We start from the raw sequence: 17,089 nt of genomic DNA, 5'->3' as shown, positions 1-17,089 counted from the left end.
CCTGGAGAAATAATCCAGTAATCCAGAAATGCTAGGGAACCAAAGGCCTAAGAGGAGGAGGAATTGAAGGAAATTAGTATTATTAAAAACAATAGTGTTGGAGAAATTAATGAGGCTGAAAGCCGATAAATCCCCAGGACCTGGTAATCAACATCCTAAGGTACTAAAGGAGGTGGCCATGGAAATAGCGGATGTGTTGGTTGTCATTTCTAAAATTCTCCAGATTCTGGAAATGTCCCAGCAGATTGAAGGGTGGCAAGTGTAACCCACTATTTAAAAAAGGAGGGAGGGAGAAAACAGGGAATCACAGACCCGTTAGCCTAACATCAGTAGTAGGGAAAATGCTAGGGTCTATTATAAAGTATGTGATGACAGGACACTTAGAAAATATCAATGGGATTGGGCAAAGTCAACATGGATTTGTGAAAGGGAAAGCATGTTTGACAAACCTGCTGGATTTTTTTAAGGACATAACTAGTGGAATAGATAAAGGAGAATCAATGGATGTGGCATATGTAGATTTTCAGAAAGCTTTTAAAAGTTCTACATAAGAGGTTAGTGTGTTAAATTAAAGCATATGGGATTGGGGTTAATATATTGGCATGGATTGAAAATTGGTTAGCGGACAGGAAACAGAGCAGGAATAAATGGGCCTTTTTTAGAGTGGCAGATGGTGACTAGTGGGGTACCGCAGGGATCAGTGCTTGGGCCCCAGCTATTCACAATATATATCAATGATTTGGATGAGGGAACCAAATGTACTATTTCCAAGTTTGCTGATGACACGATATGTAAGTGGTGAGGAGGGTGTTAAGAGGCTTCAAGACAACTTAGACAAGTTGAGCGAATGGGCAAATACATAGCAGATGCAGTATAACTGAAGTTATCCAGTTCGGGAGGAAAAACAGAATGGCAGGGTATTATTTAAATGTTGATAGATTGGGAAATGTTGATGGACAAAGGGACTTTGGTATCCTTATACACCAGTCACTGAAAGCAAGCATGCAGGTGTAGCAAGCAGTTAAGGCAAATGGTGTGTTGGCCTTCATTGCGAAAGGACTTGAGTACAGGAGCAAGGATGTCTTACTGCAGCTGTACAGGTGAGACCACATCTGGACTATTGTGAGCAGTTTTTCAGAATCACAGAATCACACTGTGCAGAAGAGGCCCTTTGGCCCATCAAGCCTGCACCAAAACATGAGAAATAGCTGACCTACCTACCTAATCCCATTTACCAGCACTTGGCCCACAGCCTTGAATGTTATGACATGCTGAGTGCTCATCCAGGTACTTTTTAAAGGATATGAGGCAAACCCACCTCCACCACCCTCCCAGGCAGCGCATTCCAGACCGTCACCACCCTCTGCGTAAAACGGTTTTTCCTCACATCTCCCCTAAACCTCCTGCCCCTCACCTTAAACTTGTATCCCCTCATGACTGACCTTTCAACTAAGGGGAACAGCTGCTCTCTATACATCCTGTCCATGGTCCTCATAATCTTGTACACCTCAATCAGGTCGTCCCTCAGTCTTCCCTGCTCCAATGAAAACAACCCAAGTCTATCCAACCTCTCTTCATAACTTAAATGTTTCATCCAAGGCAACATATTGGTGAATCTCCTCTGCACCCCCTCCAGTGCAATCGCATCCTTCCTATAATGTGGTGACCAGAACGGCACACAGAACTCCAGCTGTGGCCTCACCAAGGTTCTATACAACTCCAACATGATCTCCCTACTTTTGTAATTTATGCCTCGATTGACAAAGGCAAGTGTCCCAAATGCCTTTTTCACCACCCCACTAACATGGCCCTCTGCCTTCAGAGATATATGGACACACACATCAAGGTTTCTATTTTCCTCAGAACTTCCTAGTGTTTATTGAATACTTCCTTGTCAAATTACTCCTTCCAAAGTGCATCACCTCACACTTTTCAGGGTTAAATTCCATCTTCCACTTATCTGCCCATTTGACCATCTTGTCTATATCTTCCTGTAGCCCAAGACGCTCAACCTCACTGTTAATCACCCGGCCAATCTTTGTGTCATCCGCAAACTTACTAATCCTACCCCCCCCCATATTCATCTATGTCATTTATATAAATAACGAATAATAGGGGACCCAGCACAGATCCCTGTGGTATGCCACAGGACACTGCCTTCCAGATTTTGTCTCCTTACCTAAGAAAGAATATACCTACCATAGAGGGAGTGCAGCAAAGGTTCACCAGAGTGATTCCTGGGATGGCAGGATTGTCGTTGAGGAGAGATTGAGTTGACTCGGCCTGTGTTCACTGGAGTTTAGAAGAATGAGAGGGGATCTCATTCAAACGTATAAAATTCTGACAGGGCTGGACAGTCTGGATGCAGGGATGATGATTCCTCTGGCTGGGGGGGGTGGGGGGGGGTGGATCTAGAATAAGGAATCACAGTCTCAGGATATGGGGTATATCATTTAGGACTGAGATGAGGAGAAACCTTTTCACTCAGAAGGTGGTGAACCTATGGAATCCTCTACCATAGAGGGCTGTGGTGGCCAAGTAATTGAATATATTTAAGCAGGAAATAGACTTCTAGACTCTAAAAGCATCAAGGGGTATGGGGAGAGAGCTGGAGTATGACGTTGAGATATGCCATGATCATATTGAATGGCGAAGCAGGCTCGAAGGGCCGAATGACCTACTCCTGCTCCTATTTTATATGTTTCTATGTTTCTGTCACTATCTTAAATATCTTAGATGAGTAATCCAGACAATGTACATTCAAATCCCACCATGGCAATTTGAGAATTTGATTTCAAATGAAAGGATCTGGAAACAAAATGTTGGTACTTGTAAAAGTGCCCATGAAACTTTTAGATAGTCAAAAAATTCAACTTTTTCACTAATGTCTCTTAGAGAAGGAAGTCTGTCGTCTTTGTCTGGTCTGACCAATATGTAAGATGGCTCAATCTTAACTGCCTTTTGATATGATCTAGCAAGTCACTCTGTACCAGTCTGTTACATGCTGTGGTTCAAGAAGAAAGATCGCCGACGCTTCTCAGGACATCTAGGGGTTGGATATAAATGCCAGGCCTTTCTGCAACGTTCACATCGCAAGAAGTTATTTTTAAAATTCCCTTAATCCTTTCCCTCTCTCTGTTTCACTCCCTGGAAATTGCCTTTGATTTTCTTCTATTTGAGTTGGTCTAGTGGTGGCATTCATACTGACTTTATTGTGCCTTTACCTCTTACAGGCAAGTAGTCCAACAGGAACAGGCCCCAGGAGTCAGTCACGTACATCTGTTAGCCCTTCTACTCAGGACATTTGCAGGTATGTGAGCCTAGGCAATTCAGCAGTGTTTATTGTTGGTTAGGCATCATTTTGAATTACATCTACCTCCTTGTGTCTGTTTATCTCAAGTCTGAGTCTCAGCTTGTCTTCATTGTATTTCATTTGTTTGTTTTTATTCTACTTCATCAGTATATGATAACTGTTTATATAATTACTAATTCATTTTGTTTTCACTTCTTTTGCCATGTTTGTCATGCTCTCCCTTCATCTTCTCTACTTTCCACTTTCCATCTTTGCATGCTGTGCTTAGATCTACTGCCCGTTGTGAAGATGGTGACTCATATTCAACTCCTGTCATGGCGCTCAGCAATCACAGCAGGGATTCTGGTAAGAAACATGTAAAGAGAAGAATTAAAAGGCAAAGGGAACTCTGTGAGAGATGTGAACATTTGCATGATCACACCAAGCATTCTGAAAAACAGTCCAGATCTTTTTGTGCAAAAATAAATGGATTCAGTAGGAATGATTCTGATTCATCATCAGATGAAAATCACTGGGCTCAAATCAGAAGAAGGAATTCAGAAAGAATGAGAGCTTACAGAAAGGGCAGGAGAAAGAGCAAAGCTCACAAAGAATTGGAGAAAAAATCAGGTCCTGCTCTTCCAGCCCTACTGTCAATAGACTCTGAAAATGACTGGGACAAGATAAGGATTGACCCACTTCCCATCTGTACCAATCAAACAATAATCCAAGAGAGTGAAAGGAGGCCCCATAACAAGATATGGTTTTCATCGTCTTCAATATCATCTGTGGATGCAAAGAATTGCTCAAGGAAATGTGTTCAAAACAAAAGAATATTAATAAAAAAGGGCTCTGAAGATTCCTCTTCCTTTGAAGATGAAGATATGAAAAAATTGAGTGAGGAAGGTACCAGTGCACTACCTCTACTCGAGGGTGGAACTGCTGTCAACTCAGAGCCTCATGGGAGTGCTAGATCTACACAACTTCAGAATGTAGATGATTGGCCTGATGATGGGGAAGTCTGCAGGTTGGTTTATAACCACTAATGAAAGCCAATGTTTACATTACATGCCATTCAATATCAAAAGCATGCTCAAAATGTATTCTTTATCCACAGGTTAATCAGTTTGCCTTGCATTATGCTAGGTGGCTGTGTTTGCTTCCCATGAGTTAAAGCTATTAGGAAAATGTGATCAATTTTCAGAATATTATTGACAGTAAAAAATCAAATTTAATGATGTCCCCAGAAGCAATTTAAATTATACAAAATAGTTTTTAAAAATGTTTTGTTCGTTTAATTGACCTTTGTTTAATACAACTCTCTGTATTCAAATTCTTGCTATGCAAAGAATAAATTAACAGTAATTATTGGAAATTGTCCCATGTGTAATTCAAATGGTGTGAATTAATACAATTAATATTGGAGAAAGAGCTATAAATTTAATAGGTACAAACTGAATGGTTACTATGCGACTGCAGATGCATTAAAAAATGTGAAAAAACTCCTGTCAGAAATCTATGAAAGTAAAATACTCAAGGATTTGCATATCTTAAGGTCTTACAGGAGGTGAAAATGTTGAAAATGAATCTAAAGAATGTCATTAGAGGGAACTGTTCTGGATAGTGATCTTGCCTGCTAACATGGAAGTAATCTGACATGCAAGTTAGTTAAATGCCACAGTTCACTAATATTTTTATTTCCACATAGCAATCTGAAAGATCCAAAAGTAATTCTTGCAGTCCCAAGTTTTAGAAGATTACCATCAGAGCCAGAGAACTCTTTCCGATGTTTTCTGCGCCAAGCAATCTTTCATGCCGCCCACTTATGCCCAATTTTAATCCTGGAACAATTGATTTATGGAAGTACCCATCAAATTGAAAATATACATTTTTTCACATTTTCTACCACTTTCCCCTTTCCACACCTATTTTTCTGAAGTAATTTAAGATTAATTTCATTGTATCCTGCAGCAGTTCCCGAGCTAAGCAGCATCCAGGACCAATCTATGGCTCCAATTTCATGGAAGCACAGATTGCAGCTCTATTGTATTGGGAACAGAATAGAGCACAGCCTGCGTAGTTGCCTCCGGAGCATGGTGACTGCTGTGCCTTAGGGCCTCCAGGACCTGACAGCTGCTATTAGTACAATCAACTTACTGATTAGTGAAGCCACAGATCCAGGGCGTGATGGAATACCTGCCTGATCTACCATCTCACATGACAGCATTACATTCCAGTCCTCTAGTTTTTCCCTCATGTCCCTGGATTGTCGGAGGTGCTAATAGGCTGCACATAAGGAAGCTCCAGAGATGCAATCAGAAATGGCTACATCTGAGGAGAAAACTCCTACGACATGAGGGCACATCGGTGTTGTGTTGATTTTCACTATAGAAGATATGAGTAACATCCCAGAAATAGCTGTAAATCAGGAAATGGAAAGGAGGGAGGAACTCAGGAAAATTACAATCACCAGGGAAGTAGTATTAAGCAAATTGTTGGAGCTGCGGGCTGACAAATCCCCAGGTTCTGATGGATTTCATCCTATGGTCTTGAAAGAAGCGACTAGTGAGATGGTTGATGCACTGGATTTAATTTTCCAAAATTCCTTAGATTCGGGAAAGTTTCTGTCAGATTAGAAAATAGCAAGTATAGCCCCTTTATTCAAAAAGGGAGGGAGACAGAAAGCAGGAACTATAGGCCAATTTGCTTTACATCTGTCATAGGGAAATGTTGCAAGCTATTATTAAGACATTATAGCAAGGCACTTAGAAAAGTTTAAGGCAATCAGGCAGAGTCAACATGGTTTTCTGAAAGGGAAATCATGTTTAAGTATATTAGACTTCTTTAAAGGAATCACATGTGCTGTGGATAAGGGGGAACCAGTGGATGTATTGTACTTAGATTCCCAGAAGGCATTTGATAAGGTGTCACGTCAAAGATTATTGCAGAAAATAAAACCTCATGGTGTAGGGGGTAATATATTGACATGGATGGAAGATTGGCTGGCTAACAGGAAACAGAGGGTAGGCATAAATGGTTATTTTTCTGGCTGGCAGGATGTGATGAGTGGTGTGCCACAGGGATCAGTGCTGGGACCTCAACTCTTTACAGTTTATATAAATGACTTGGAGGAAGGGTCAGATGGTAGGATTGCTGAATTTGCTGACAACACAAAGATAGGTAGGAAAGTAAGTTTTGAGGAGAATGTAAGGAGGCTACAAAGAAACATAGATAGGTTAAGTGATTGGGCAATGACCTGGCAAATAGAGTATAACATGGGCAAATGTGAAATTGTTCATTTTGGCAGGAAAAATAAAAAAGAAGCATATTATCAAAATGGTGAGAGATTGCAGAGCTCTGAGATTCAGAGGGATCTGGGTGTCCTGTGCATGTGCTGGTATGCGGGTACAGCAAATAATTAGGAAAGCTAATAGAATCTTATAGTTTATTGCGAGGCAAATTGATTACAAAAGTAGGGGGGTTATGCTTCATTTGTACAGGGTACTGGTGGGACCATGGCTGGGATTATCAGTGCACGCAGGCGTCAGGTGTGTTCTGTGGCATGAGCGGACAATGTGGCGCAATCGGTTTCATGGCGGCATGAAACCAGTTTGCGATTGTCCACTCAGCCCACCGACGGCAAGCCACGTTTCCTACCATTGGATGTCAGGAACCTCATCGTAATACATCTGCAAGTCATTATTAGGCCTGCCCATTGGAATCGTCCTCCACACTGGAACGCCCTCCAACGTTGGCAGTAAAGTACGCCAACATGCTTCGCAACAGCAGATAAGTGACATGCACTTGGCGGGCTACACTTTGAGGGGAACACGGAGGTAAGTACAGTAAGTACACAGTAACATTGCGCAGTGCTCACCAGGGTGGCCTGTTGGACTTCGAGCTTGAGGCACATTGGAATTAACTTATATAAAAACAAAAAAACTGCGGATGCTGGAAATCCAAAACAAAAACAGAATTACCTGGAAAAACTCAGCAGGTCTGGCAGCATCGGCGGAGAAGAAAAGAGTTGACGTTTCGAGTCCTCATGACCCTTCGACAGAACTTGAGTTCGAGTCCAAGAAAGAGCTGAAATATAAGCTGGTTTAAGGTGTGTGTGTGGGGGGCGGAGAGATAGAGAGACAGAGAGGTGGAGGGGGGGGTGCGGTGTGGTTGTAGGGACAAACAAACAGTGATAGAAGCAGATCATCAAAAGATGTCAACGACAATAGTACAATAGAACACATAGGTGTTAAAGTTAAAGTTGGTGATATTATCTAAAGGAATGTGCTAATTAAGAATGGATGGTAGGGCACTCAAGGTATAGCTCTAGTGGGGTTTTTTTTATAATGGAAATAGGTGGGAAAAGGAAAATCTTTATAATTTATTGGAAAAAAAAAGGAAGGGGGAAACAGAAAGGGGGTGGGGATGGGGGAGGGAGCTCACGACCTAAAGTTGTTGAATTCAATATTCAGTCCGGAAGGCTGTAAAGTCCCTAGTCGGAAGATGAGGTGTTGTTCCTCCAGTTTGCGTTGGGCTTCACTGGAACAATGCAGCAAGCCAAGGACAGACATGTGGGCAAGAGAGCAGGGTGGAGTGTTAAAATGGCAAGCGACAGGGAGGTTTGGGTCATTCTTGCGGACAGACCGCAGGTGTTCTGCAAAGCGGTCGCCCAGTTTACGTTTGGTCTCTCCAATGTAGAGGAGACCACATTGGGAGCAATGAATGCAGTAGACTAAGTTGGGGGAAATGCAAGTGAAATGCTGCTTCACTTGAAAGGAGTGTTTGGGTCCTTGGACGGTGAGGAGAGAGGAAGTGAAGGGGCAGGTGTTGCATCTTTTGCGTGGGCATGGGGTTGTGCCATAGGAGGGGGTTGAGGAGTAGGGGGTGATGGAGGAGTGGACCAGGGTGTCCCGGAGGGAGCGATCCCTACGGAATGCCGATAAGGGGGGTGAAGGGAAGATGTGTTTGGTGGTGGCATCATGCTGGAGTTGGCGGAAATGGCGGAGGATGATCCTTTGAATGCGGAGGCTGGTGGGGTGATAAGTGAGGACAAGGGGGACCCTATCATGTTTCTGGGAGGGAGAAGACTTAACTTTCCTGATCACAATCTTCTTGCTAAAGCTGGCTGTGGAGCCGTCACTAATGGAGGCACTCACAGCCCCTTGTGTCAGCATGCTAGTTTGGACCAGCCTCCCCCATGGTTCGAGCTAACAGGGCTGCCTTGCAGTGTGGGTTAAGAGAATGCCTGAGCTGAGAGCACAGCATGCAGTCCAATGGGCAAAGCTGCAGCCAATTGGACACAGGTGGGTGGAGCTTCAGGCAGCCATGCAGCACACTAAACACTGGCCATCCAAACATTGGCCAGCACTCTCTGGGATGCATTAAGGGGCCTTCACACTTAACCAGGACAGGATTTTAGTACAAAACAAAAACAGAACTACCTGGAAAAACTCAGCAGGTTTGGCAGCATCGGCAGAGAAGATAAGAGTTGACGTTTCGAGCCCTCTTGACCCTTAGACAGAACTTGAGTTCGAGTCCAAGAAAGAGTTGAAATGATTTTAGTACACGCATGCTAACCCACGTGCCTCTCTCTTTCGTCCTGCAGGAGGAGTACATTAGGATCATGGATCCTGGTGAACTAGCCGTATGCCTTGTGGTGTACAGAGAGTGAAGGCAACAGAGAAGAGAGTGACTGAGGCACCTGGCTGGGCAGAGGCAGGGGCAGCACCCTCAGGAAGAAGGGACAGCCGGGGCTCCTGCACACGCTGCTGAAGAGCCACAACGAGCCCTCGTTCATCAGCGCTTAGTGACACCCAGGGTCCAGAGACGCCGCCTTTCATTCCTACAGATGACTAAGAACCAGTGTCGTCGAAGACTGCGCATATCTAAGGAACTGATCGCTCACATATGCCAGCTACTGCTGGCGCTGCAACAGGGAGAGGAGCTGGCTGGGGAGGAGCTGGAGGTCTGCTGGGATGAGAAGGATGCCAACGGGGATGAGGATGAGGAGGCCCTTGAGACGATGATGACAGGGCTGAGGGTCTCGCACTGGCCAGATAAGGCAGGCGCACACAGGAAGCCCTCATAGCTGCTAGATTTGTGGAGGATAATTACGATATGCGGTGAGGAGACACCATAGATCCTCCCATTGCATCTGTGAACGTTTGACTCCAGTCTGGCTTATGGCTGTGCGAGTACTCCCTGTGAGAATGCTCCAGTGATGGAGACGCAATGGAGGCCCTAATATTCATTTGAAGGCAGGAGGATGATGATGATGACATGCAGTGAGGAGACCCCATAAATCGTCACATTGCCTCTGTGAATGTCTGACTCCTGTGTGGCCGAGGGCAGCTCGCTTATGCTCTGTGATCTGGGTCATATCATAGAGACGCAGCCATTAAACTTTAAAAGCATTCGACCCTTTGCCTGCCTTCAGCACCTGAGCCCTTCAGGAGCACAGCGTCACTGGTCACAGATGCTGAAGAGATGGGAGCCAGCTCCACCTTAAATGTGCTGAGAGCACACAGAGAGAATGACGGAACTTGGTGACACCTGCCCACGACATTCTAGTAGCAATGATAAGCACTAGTGAGGTGCAGGCATCAGTAATGTGACCAGGGAGTGTGAGGCTGGACCATCATTTTGGTCTGAAGGCTGCACAGGGCACAGGGAAGAGGCCCTGGACTGAGATACCTACCTTTACTTCTAGCAGAAAGTTTTCACATTTGAGTGACACTAACGCTGCTCATCAGAACAAGGAGCCATAGGCAGGGAGACATTCTTGGGAGTTTACTGACAATAGTGAACAGTGTGTGTACAAGTGATTGTATATACCAAGCCCAGGTTGTGCAACTACATCTTCTTAACTTTCCTAATCCTGCCGCTACGTCTTGGTGCTTTCCATCCATCTACAGCGGAGGTGAAGGCAGCCTGTTGGCTGCTATGCCCTGTTTGTGATTACATTGACTGGCGTCCTCTGGACAGCCGGACCCTTACTTTCAGGGTCCTCCTGTGTGGCAGTGGCACCCTCCATGGCCTGTGGAGCTGGAGCTGGTGGGATCACAGGAAGAAGGGATACGGATGGGCTGGGCACACCTGGAGTCACCTGAATGAATTGCCCTGGGGGGGAAACCTGCTGATCTTCCTTCCTATGGGTGCCCAAGAACCCCAAGCTGAATCCTTGAGGAGAAAGGGTAGCTGGAGTGAGAGCAAGCTGCCCCGCACCCTTCTCACATACACACTGTTGGAGGCCAACTATGGCATCAGTGATGGAGTTGAGCCCAAGCAGCAGTGCAGGAGCAACATTCTGGACCAAGGTCTCCATGGCAGCTGCCATGCTACCAGTGTTGACCTCAGTGCATTCTCATGCTGGAGCTACCACCTCAGCCTGAAGGCAAACGGACTCCTCCATCATGCCTTGCAATCTGTGGAGTTCAGCAGACATCCCTTCCTGATGTTCCCGAGCTTGCCTTTGCAGCTACAGCAACTAAGACATGACTGAGTCCAGAGGCTCGTCATCTGATTCGAACTCAGCAAATTTCTAGCCTCCAGCAGTCCTCTTAGTGCTGGACACCGAGGAAGTCATCTTCTGAGATTCTATAGACTCTGGAACAGTTCCTACAGATTGGAGGGTAGCTAATGTAACCCCACTATTTAAAAAGGGAGGTAAAGAGAAAACGGAATTATAGTCCAGTCAGCCTGACGTCGGTAGTGTGGAAAATTCTGGAGTCCATTAAAAAAGGTTTAATAGCTGAGCACATGGAAAACAGTGGCAGAATCAGACAGAGTCAGCATGGATTTATGAAAGGGAAATCATGCTTGACAAATCTACTGGAATTTTTCGAGGACATAACTAGTAGAGTTGATGAGCCAGTGGATGTGGTTTATTTGGACTTTCAGAAGGCTTTCGACAAAGTCCCATATAAGAGGTTGGCATGTAAAATTAAAGCGCATGGGATTGGGGGTATTGTATTGAGATGGATAGAAAACTGGTTGGCAGACAGGAAACAAAGAGTAGGAATAAACAGGTCTTTTTCCGAATGGCAGGCAGTGACTAGTGGGGTACTGCAGGGATCGGTGCTGGGACCCCAGTTATTCACAATGTATGCTAATGATTTAGATGAAGCAATTAAATGTAAAATCTCCAAATTTGCAGATGACACAAAGCTGGGTGGGAGGGTGAGCTGTGAGGAGGATGCAGAGATGCTTCAGTGTGATTTGGACAAGCTGAATGAGTGGGCAAATGCATGGCAGATGCAGTATAATGTGGATAAATGTAAGGTTATCCATTTTGGTAGCAAAAACAGGAAGGCAGATTATTATCTGAATGGCAGTAAATTGAGAGAGGTGAATGTGCAATGATACCTGGGTGTCCTCGTACACCAATCGCTGAAGGTAAGCATGTAGGTGCAGCAGGCAGTAAAGAAAGCAAATGGTATATTGGTCTTCATAGCCAGAGGATTCGATTACAGGAGCAGGGATGTCTTGCTGCATTATACAGGGCTTGGTGAGGTCATGCCTGGAATATTGTGTGCAGTTTTGGTCTCCTTATTTGAGGAAGGATGTTCTTGCTATAGAGGAAGTGCAGTGAAGGTTTACCCGACTGATTCCTGGGATGGCGGGACTGACATATGAGGAGAGATTGAGTCGGTTAGGATTATATTCTCTGGAGTTCAGAAGAATGAGGGGGGATCTCATAGAAACCTATAAAATTCTAACAGGACTAGACAGGCTAGATGCAGGAAGGATGTTCCCGATGGTGGGGGAGTCCAGAACCAGGGGTCACAATCTGCAGATATGGGGTAGACCATTTAGGACTAAGATGAGGAGAAATTTCTTCACCCAGAGAGTGGTGAGCCTGTGGAATTTGTTACCACAGAAAGTGGCTGAGACCAAAACATTGTGGGTAGAATCTTGCCCTTGGATGGCGGGCAGGCCCCACCGGCTCGGCAGCGGGCGGGCAGCCGACACCCGCCACTGAAGTGGGGCCTGCCGCCATTTTGTGTGGGAGGGCCAATTAAGGTCCGTCCAGCGCCATCCCCGACGGGAAGCGCTATGCGCTCCTTGTGCTGGGGGGGAGGGAATCCCCAGCTGCTGAAGTGCGCTCTTTTGTGCATGTGTGTGAAAGAGCGCATTTCTCCCTGAGACTAAGTGCTGTCTCAGGGAGATCAGTGACAGTCCGAAAAACTTTAAAAATACAAAAATTAAAAAATGATTAACATGTCCCACTCATTTGACAATGTCACACGAGATGGGACATGTTAATAAAGACCACATAAACTTTATTAATTTTTTAAATTACGGACATGAAATTTCATCCTGCCAGTGGATGAAGTTTCATTAATAATCTGGAGCCTGCTGGGGCTCCTGGCCTGCCCAACAGCCTTAAGGTTGGACAGGCAGGTCTTTAATTACTTTAATTAGCCTGTCAATGACCTCAATTGGCCATTGACAGGTCGGTGGGCAGACAGCTGATTTCGCTGTCCGCTTGCCTTCCTAAAAATTTAAATAGCGATGTCATCCCACGTCATTTCCCCCTTGGCGACCCGTCTCCCTGCCCCCAAATCGCCGAGGAGAAAATCCTGGCCTGTATGTTTTCAAGAGTGAGTTAGGTATGGCTCTTGGGGTGAAAGGAATCAAAGGGTCTGGGGAGAAAGTGGGAGCAGGCTGTTGAGTAGGATGATCAGCCATGATCATAATAAATGGTAGAGCAGGCTCACAGGGCCGAATGTCCTACTCCTGCTTCTAGTTTCTATGTTTCCATGTAAGTCCCTGCCACCACTTGCTGTGGATCAGAAAGTCCGATGTGTTCACCAGATTGTGATCCCGAGGGTGTTCTAAAGATAGGTCCCAACAAGTTGTGTGTCTCTGCATTGGTCGAGTGTGGGTGAATGCTGTGACAGGTCTTCAATGAGGGCGTCTTCAGATTTCTCTTCAGAGATTTCTTCGGGTCTTGAGTGGAGGCCCTGGGTTGTGGACTCCATCGGCTGTTTCCCAGATGTGCCTATGGAAGCAAGGGGAGATAATTAGTGCATGGCAGTGGCCTGTGAAACAGGACACATCTCTCACAGCATGGTTATCTGATGGATGTTGCACTGCTGGATGCAGTAGAGAACCACCGACCTCACCATCAGCACAGGACTGGTCCAGATCATTGCCGGCCAGCTAGACCTGGGGGTCACAATTTCAAAATAAGGAGTCACTCATTTAAGATAGAGATATGGAGATTTTTTTTTTCTCTCAGAGAGTCATGAGTCCTTGGAACTCGCTTCCTCAAAAGGCAGCAGAAGCAGGGTCTTTGAATATGTTTAAGGCTGCGCTAGATATATTCTTGATTAACAAGGGGCGGAAAGGTTATCGGAGGTAGGCGGGAGGTTACAATCAGATCAGCCATGATCTTGTTGAATGGAGGAGCAGGCTTGAAGGGCCGAGTGGTCTACTCTTGTTCCTTGTTCATATGTTTATGAGCATTTTTGTAGAGCCTGAGGATTCGACTACCTTGTGATCTTTCCTCAGGTGACATGTAGAATAAACACAAGAAACAGTTAAAAAAGCCTGTGTAGGCACTTAGGGGAAGTACATGTCAGGAAGGAGGTTTCCGCTTTGAAATTTATTGCAATAAAATAGTGTGATATGGTTCTTTCTAAATGCTTGAGATTAGAGTCATACTGGAAACAGCCCACGGAATTCATGTTAACATCATTAATCAGGAAATTATTGACACTTCCATGCAGCAGCGGAGGGATTTAGAACACCTCTATCAAATCTCTTCTTAGCCTTTTCCTCTCCAAGAAGAACAGTCCCAACCTCAACAATCTCTGGTTCTCATCCCTGGAACCATTTTTGTAAACCTCTTCTGCACTCCTTCCAATGTGTTTACGTACATTTAAGAGAAAGTAAACATAGCACATAAACTGTGGCCAGGATTCTCTGTGACCGCCAGCATCAGGCATGTTTGAAGGCATGAGCGGACAATGTGACATCGGACATCAGAAACCACATTCTAATAATGAGCATATCATTATCTCAAGGTGTGTGGAGAGGGCACATGTTGATCTGTGAAAGCGGCCTCAAGATGGTGAGGGCTGAGGAGGCAGTCTCTAGAGAAGATGAGGCCAGATGGACATGTGAAGGTATTTTTTTTATTCATTCATGGGAAATGGGCTTCGCTGGCTGGGCCAGCATTTATTGCCCATCCCTAGTTGCCCTTGAGAAGGTGGTGGTGAGCTTTCTTCTTGAACTGCTGCAGTCCATGTGGTGTAGGTACATCCACATTGCTGTTAGGGAGGGAGTTCCAGGATTTTGACCCAGCGACACTGAAGGAACGGTGATATTTTTCCAAGTCAAGATGGTGATTGGCTTGGAAGGGAAATTCCAGGTGGTGGTGCTCCCATCTATCTGCTGCCCTTGTCCTTCTAGATGATGGTGGTCGTGGGTTTGGAAGGTGCTGCCGAAGGAGTCTTGGTGAATTTCTGCAGTGAATCTTGTAGATGGTACAGACTGCTGCCACTGTGCGTCGGTGGTGGAGGGAATGAATGTTTCTGGATGTGGTTTCAATCAAGTGGGTTGCTTGTCCTGGATGGTGTCAAGCTTCTTGAGTGTGTGGGAGCTGCACTCATCCAGACAAGTGGGGGGTATTCCATCACACTCCTAACTTGTGCCTTGTAGATGGTGGATAGGCTTTGGGGGGGTGGGGTCAGGAGGTGAGTTACACGTCGCAGTATTCCTAGCCCCTCACCTGCTTTTGTAGCCACAGTATTTATATAGCTAGTCCAGTCCAGTTTCTGGTCAATGGTAACCCACAGGATGTTGAAAGTAGGGGATTCAGTGATGCTAATGCCATTGAACATCAAGGAGCGCTGGTTGGATTCTCTCTTGTTGGAGATGGTCATTGCTTGGTATTTGTGTGGCACAAATGTTACTTTCCACTTGTCAGCCCAAGCCTGGATATTGTCCAGGTCTTGCTGCATTTGGACATGGGCTGCTTCAGTACCTGAGGAGTCGCAAATGGTGCTGAATATTGTGCAATCACCAGCAATCATCCCTACTTCTAACCTTATGATGGAAGTTCATTGATGAAGCAGCTGAAGATGGTTTAGCCTATGACACTACCCTGAGGAACTCCTGCTGTGATGTCCTGGAGCTGAGATGACTGACCTCCAACAACCACAACCATCTTCCTTTGTGCTAGGTATGACTCCAATCAGCAAAGAGTTTTCCCCCTGATTCCCATTGGCTCCAGTTTTGCTGGGGCTCCTTGATGCCACACTCTGCCAAATGCTGCCTTGATGTCAAGGGCAGTCACTCTCAGCTCACTTCGGGAGTTCAGCTTTTTTGTCCATGTTTGAACCAAGGCTGTAAAGAGGTCAGGAGCTGATTGGCCCTGGCAGAAACCAAACTGGACGTCAGTGAGCAGGCTATTGCTAAGCAAGTGCCACTTGGTAGCACTGTTGATGACCCCTTCCATTACTTCACTGATGATCGAGAGTAGACTGATGGGGCGGTAATTAGCCAGGTTGGATTTGCATTTTGTGGACAGGGCGTACTCGGGCAATTTTCCACATAGATAGGTCGATGTCAGTGTTGTAGCTTGGCTCAAGGCACGGCAAGTTTTGCAGCATAAGCCTTCAGTCCTATTGTCAGGCCCCATAGCCTTTACAGTATCCACTGCCTTCAGCTGTTTCTTGATATCATGTGGAGTGAATCAAATTGGCTGAAGACTGGCATCTGTGATGCTGGGGATCTCCGGAGGAGGCTGAGATGGACCATCCACTCGGCACTTCTGGCTGAAGATTGTTTTAGGGCTGACAGGGCTTAGTTGGCTGTTGTTGTTTCCAGTGCCTAAGTTAATGCCGGGTGGTTCATCTGGTTTCATTTCTTTTATGTGGCTTTGTAGCGGTTTGAAACAACTGAGTGGCTAGCTACCCATTTCAGAGGGCATTTAAGAGGCAATCATATTGCTGGAGTCACAGACCAGGTAAGGGCGACAGATTTTCTTCCCTGATGCGTGAACCAGATAAGTTTTTACAACAATCGACATGGTCATCATTAGACTTTTAATTCCAGATTTTATTGAATTCAAATTCCACCATCTACCACCATGGTGGGATTCGAACCCAGGTCCCCAGAGCATTACCCTGGGTTTCTGGATTACTCGTCCAGCGACAATGCCACTGTGCCATTGCCTGTGCATGAGAATGAGAGGTGATGCCCCTTGAGCTGGCAGTAAGTGAGATGCCAGTGATGGCCTTGAGTGTGTGAGTTTAGAGTGATGAGACGGTTGCCATACCTTGGCTGCACAGATGAGATCATTCATCCTCTACCTGCATTGGATGGCCAACCTCTTCTGTGCAGCATTGGTACTGACCACCACTGCCATCACCTACCAAGCCAGAGTGGTAATGTAGCTGCCCCTCCTGAGGCCAAAGATGGGGTGGAGGACATCAAAGGTGTCCAAAAGGCACTCAAGGGCTGCAGTCTTCTTGCCTTTTGAGGCCATGTCTTCTTTGCTGCAGTCTTGGGCTGGAAGCACTGAGTGCAGCTGTAGTTTAAATGTCATGCCTGGCGTGATGAAGCAGTGAGGTGATGGCGTGGCCGACGAATGAGAGCCTGCCTGCCATGGAAACGGCATGTATCCCATGAATGCATGAGTATTGCGGCGAGTTTGGGATGATACAGCGTGAAAACCCACCATTGTGGCCAGAATGCCTGCTACCACACTTAGTGCAAATCTGGGACGGTTCTGCCCTGCATTTTCTAACCTGGATTTTAAATGATGCCGCCATTCACAATTTTCTT

At 45.7% G+C, this 17,089-nt stretch overlaps 1 protein-coding gene across 1 annotated transcript in view; it reads left to right on the top strand.

Annotated features, from left to right (window-relative positions):
• The window catches only part of march1 (membrane-associated ring finger (C3HC4) 1), a 143,336-nt gene that overhangs the window by 62,708 nt on the left and 63,539 nt on the right, over positions 1-17,089 (top strand). The window contains exon 3 of the mRNA XM_041178332.1: positions 3,234-3,310. Within this exon, the coding sequence (XP_041034266.1) occupies positions 3,234-3,310 (77 nt within the window). The remainder of the gene's footprint in view (positions 1-3,233; positions 3,311-17,089) is intronic.

This window comes from Carcharodon carcharias, chromosome 1, assembly GCF_017639515.1.
Source record: "Carcharodon carcharias isolate sCarCar2 chromosome 1, sCarCar2.pri, whole genome shotgun sequence".
Taxonomy (NCBI): Eukaryota; Metazoa; Chordata; class Chondrichthyes; order Lamniformes; family Lamnidae; genus Carcharodon; species Carcharodon carcharias.
The sequence above is the reverse complement of the archived record's forward strand: the minus strand, read 5'-3'. Positions and strand labels throughout refer to the sequence as shown.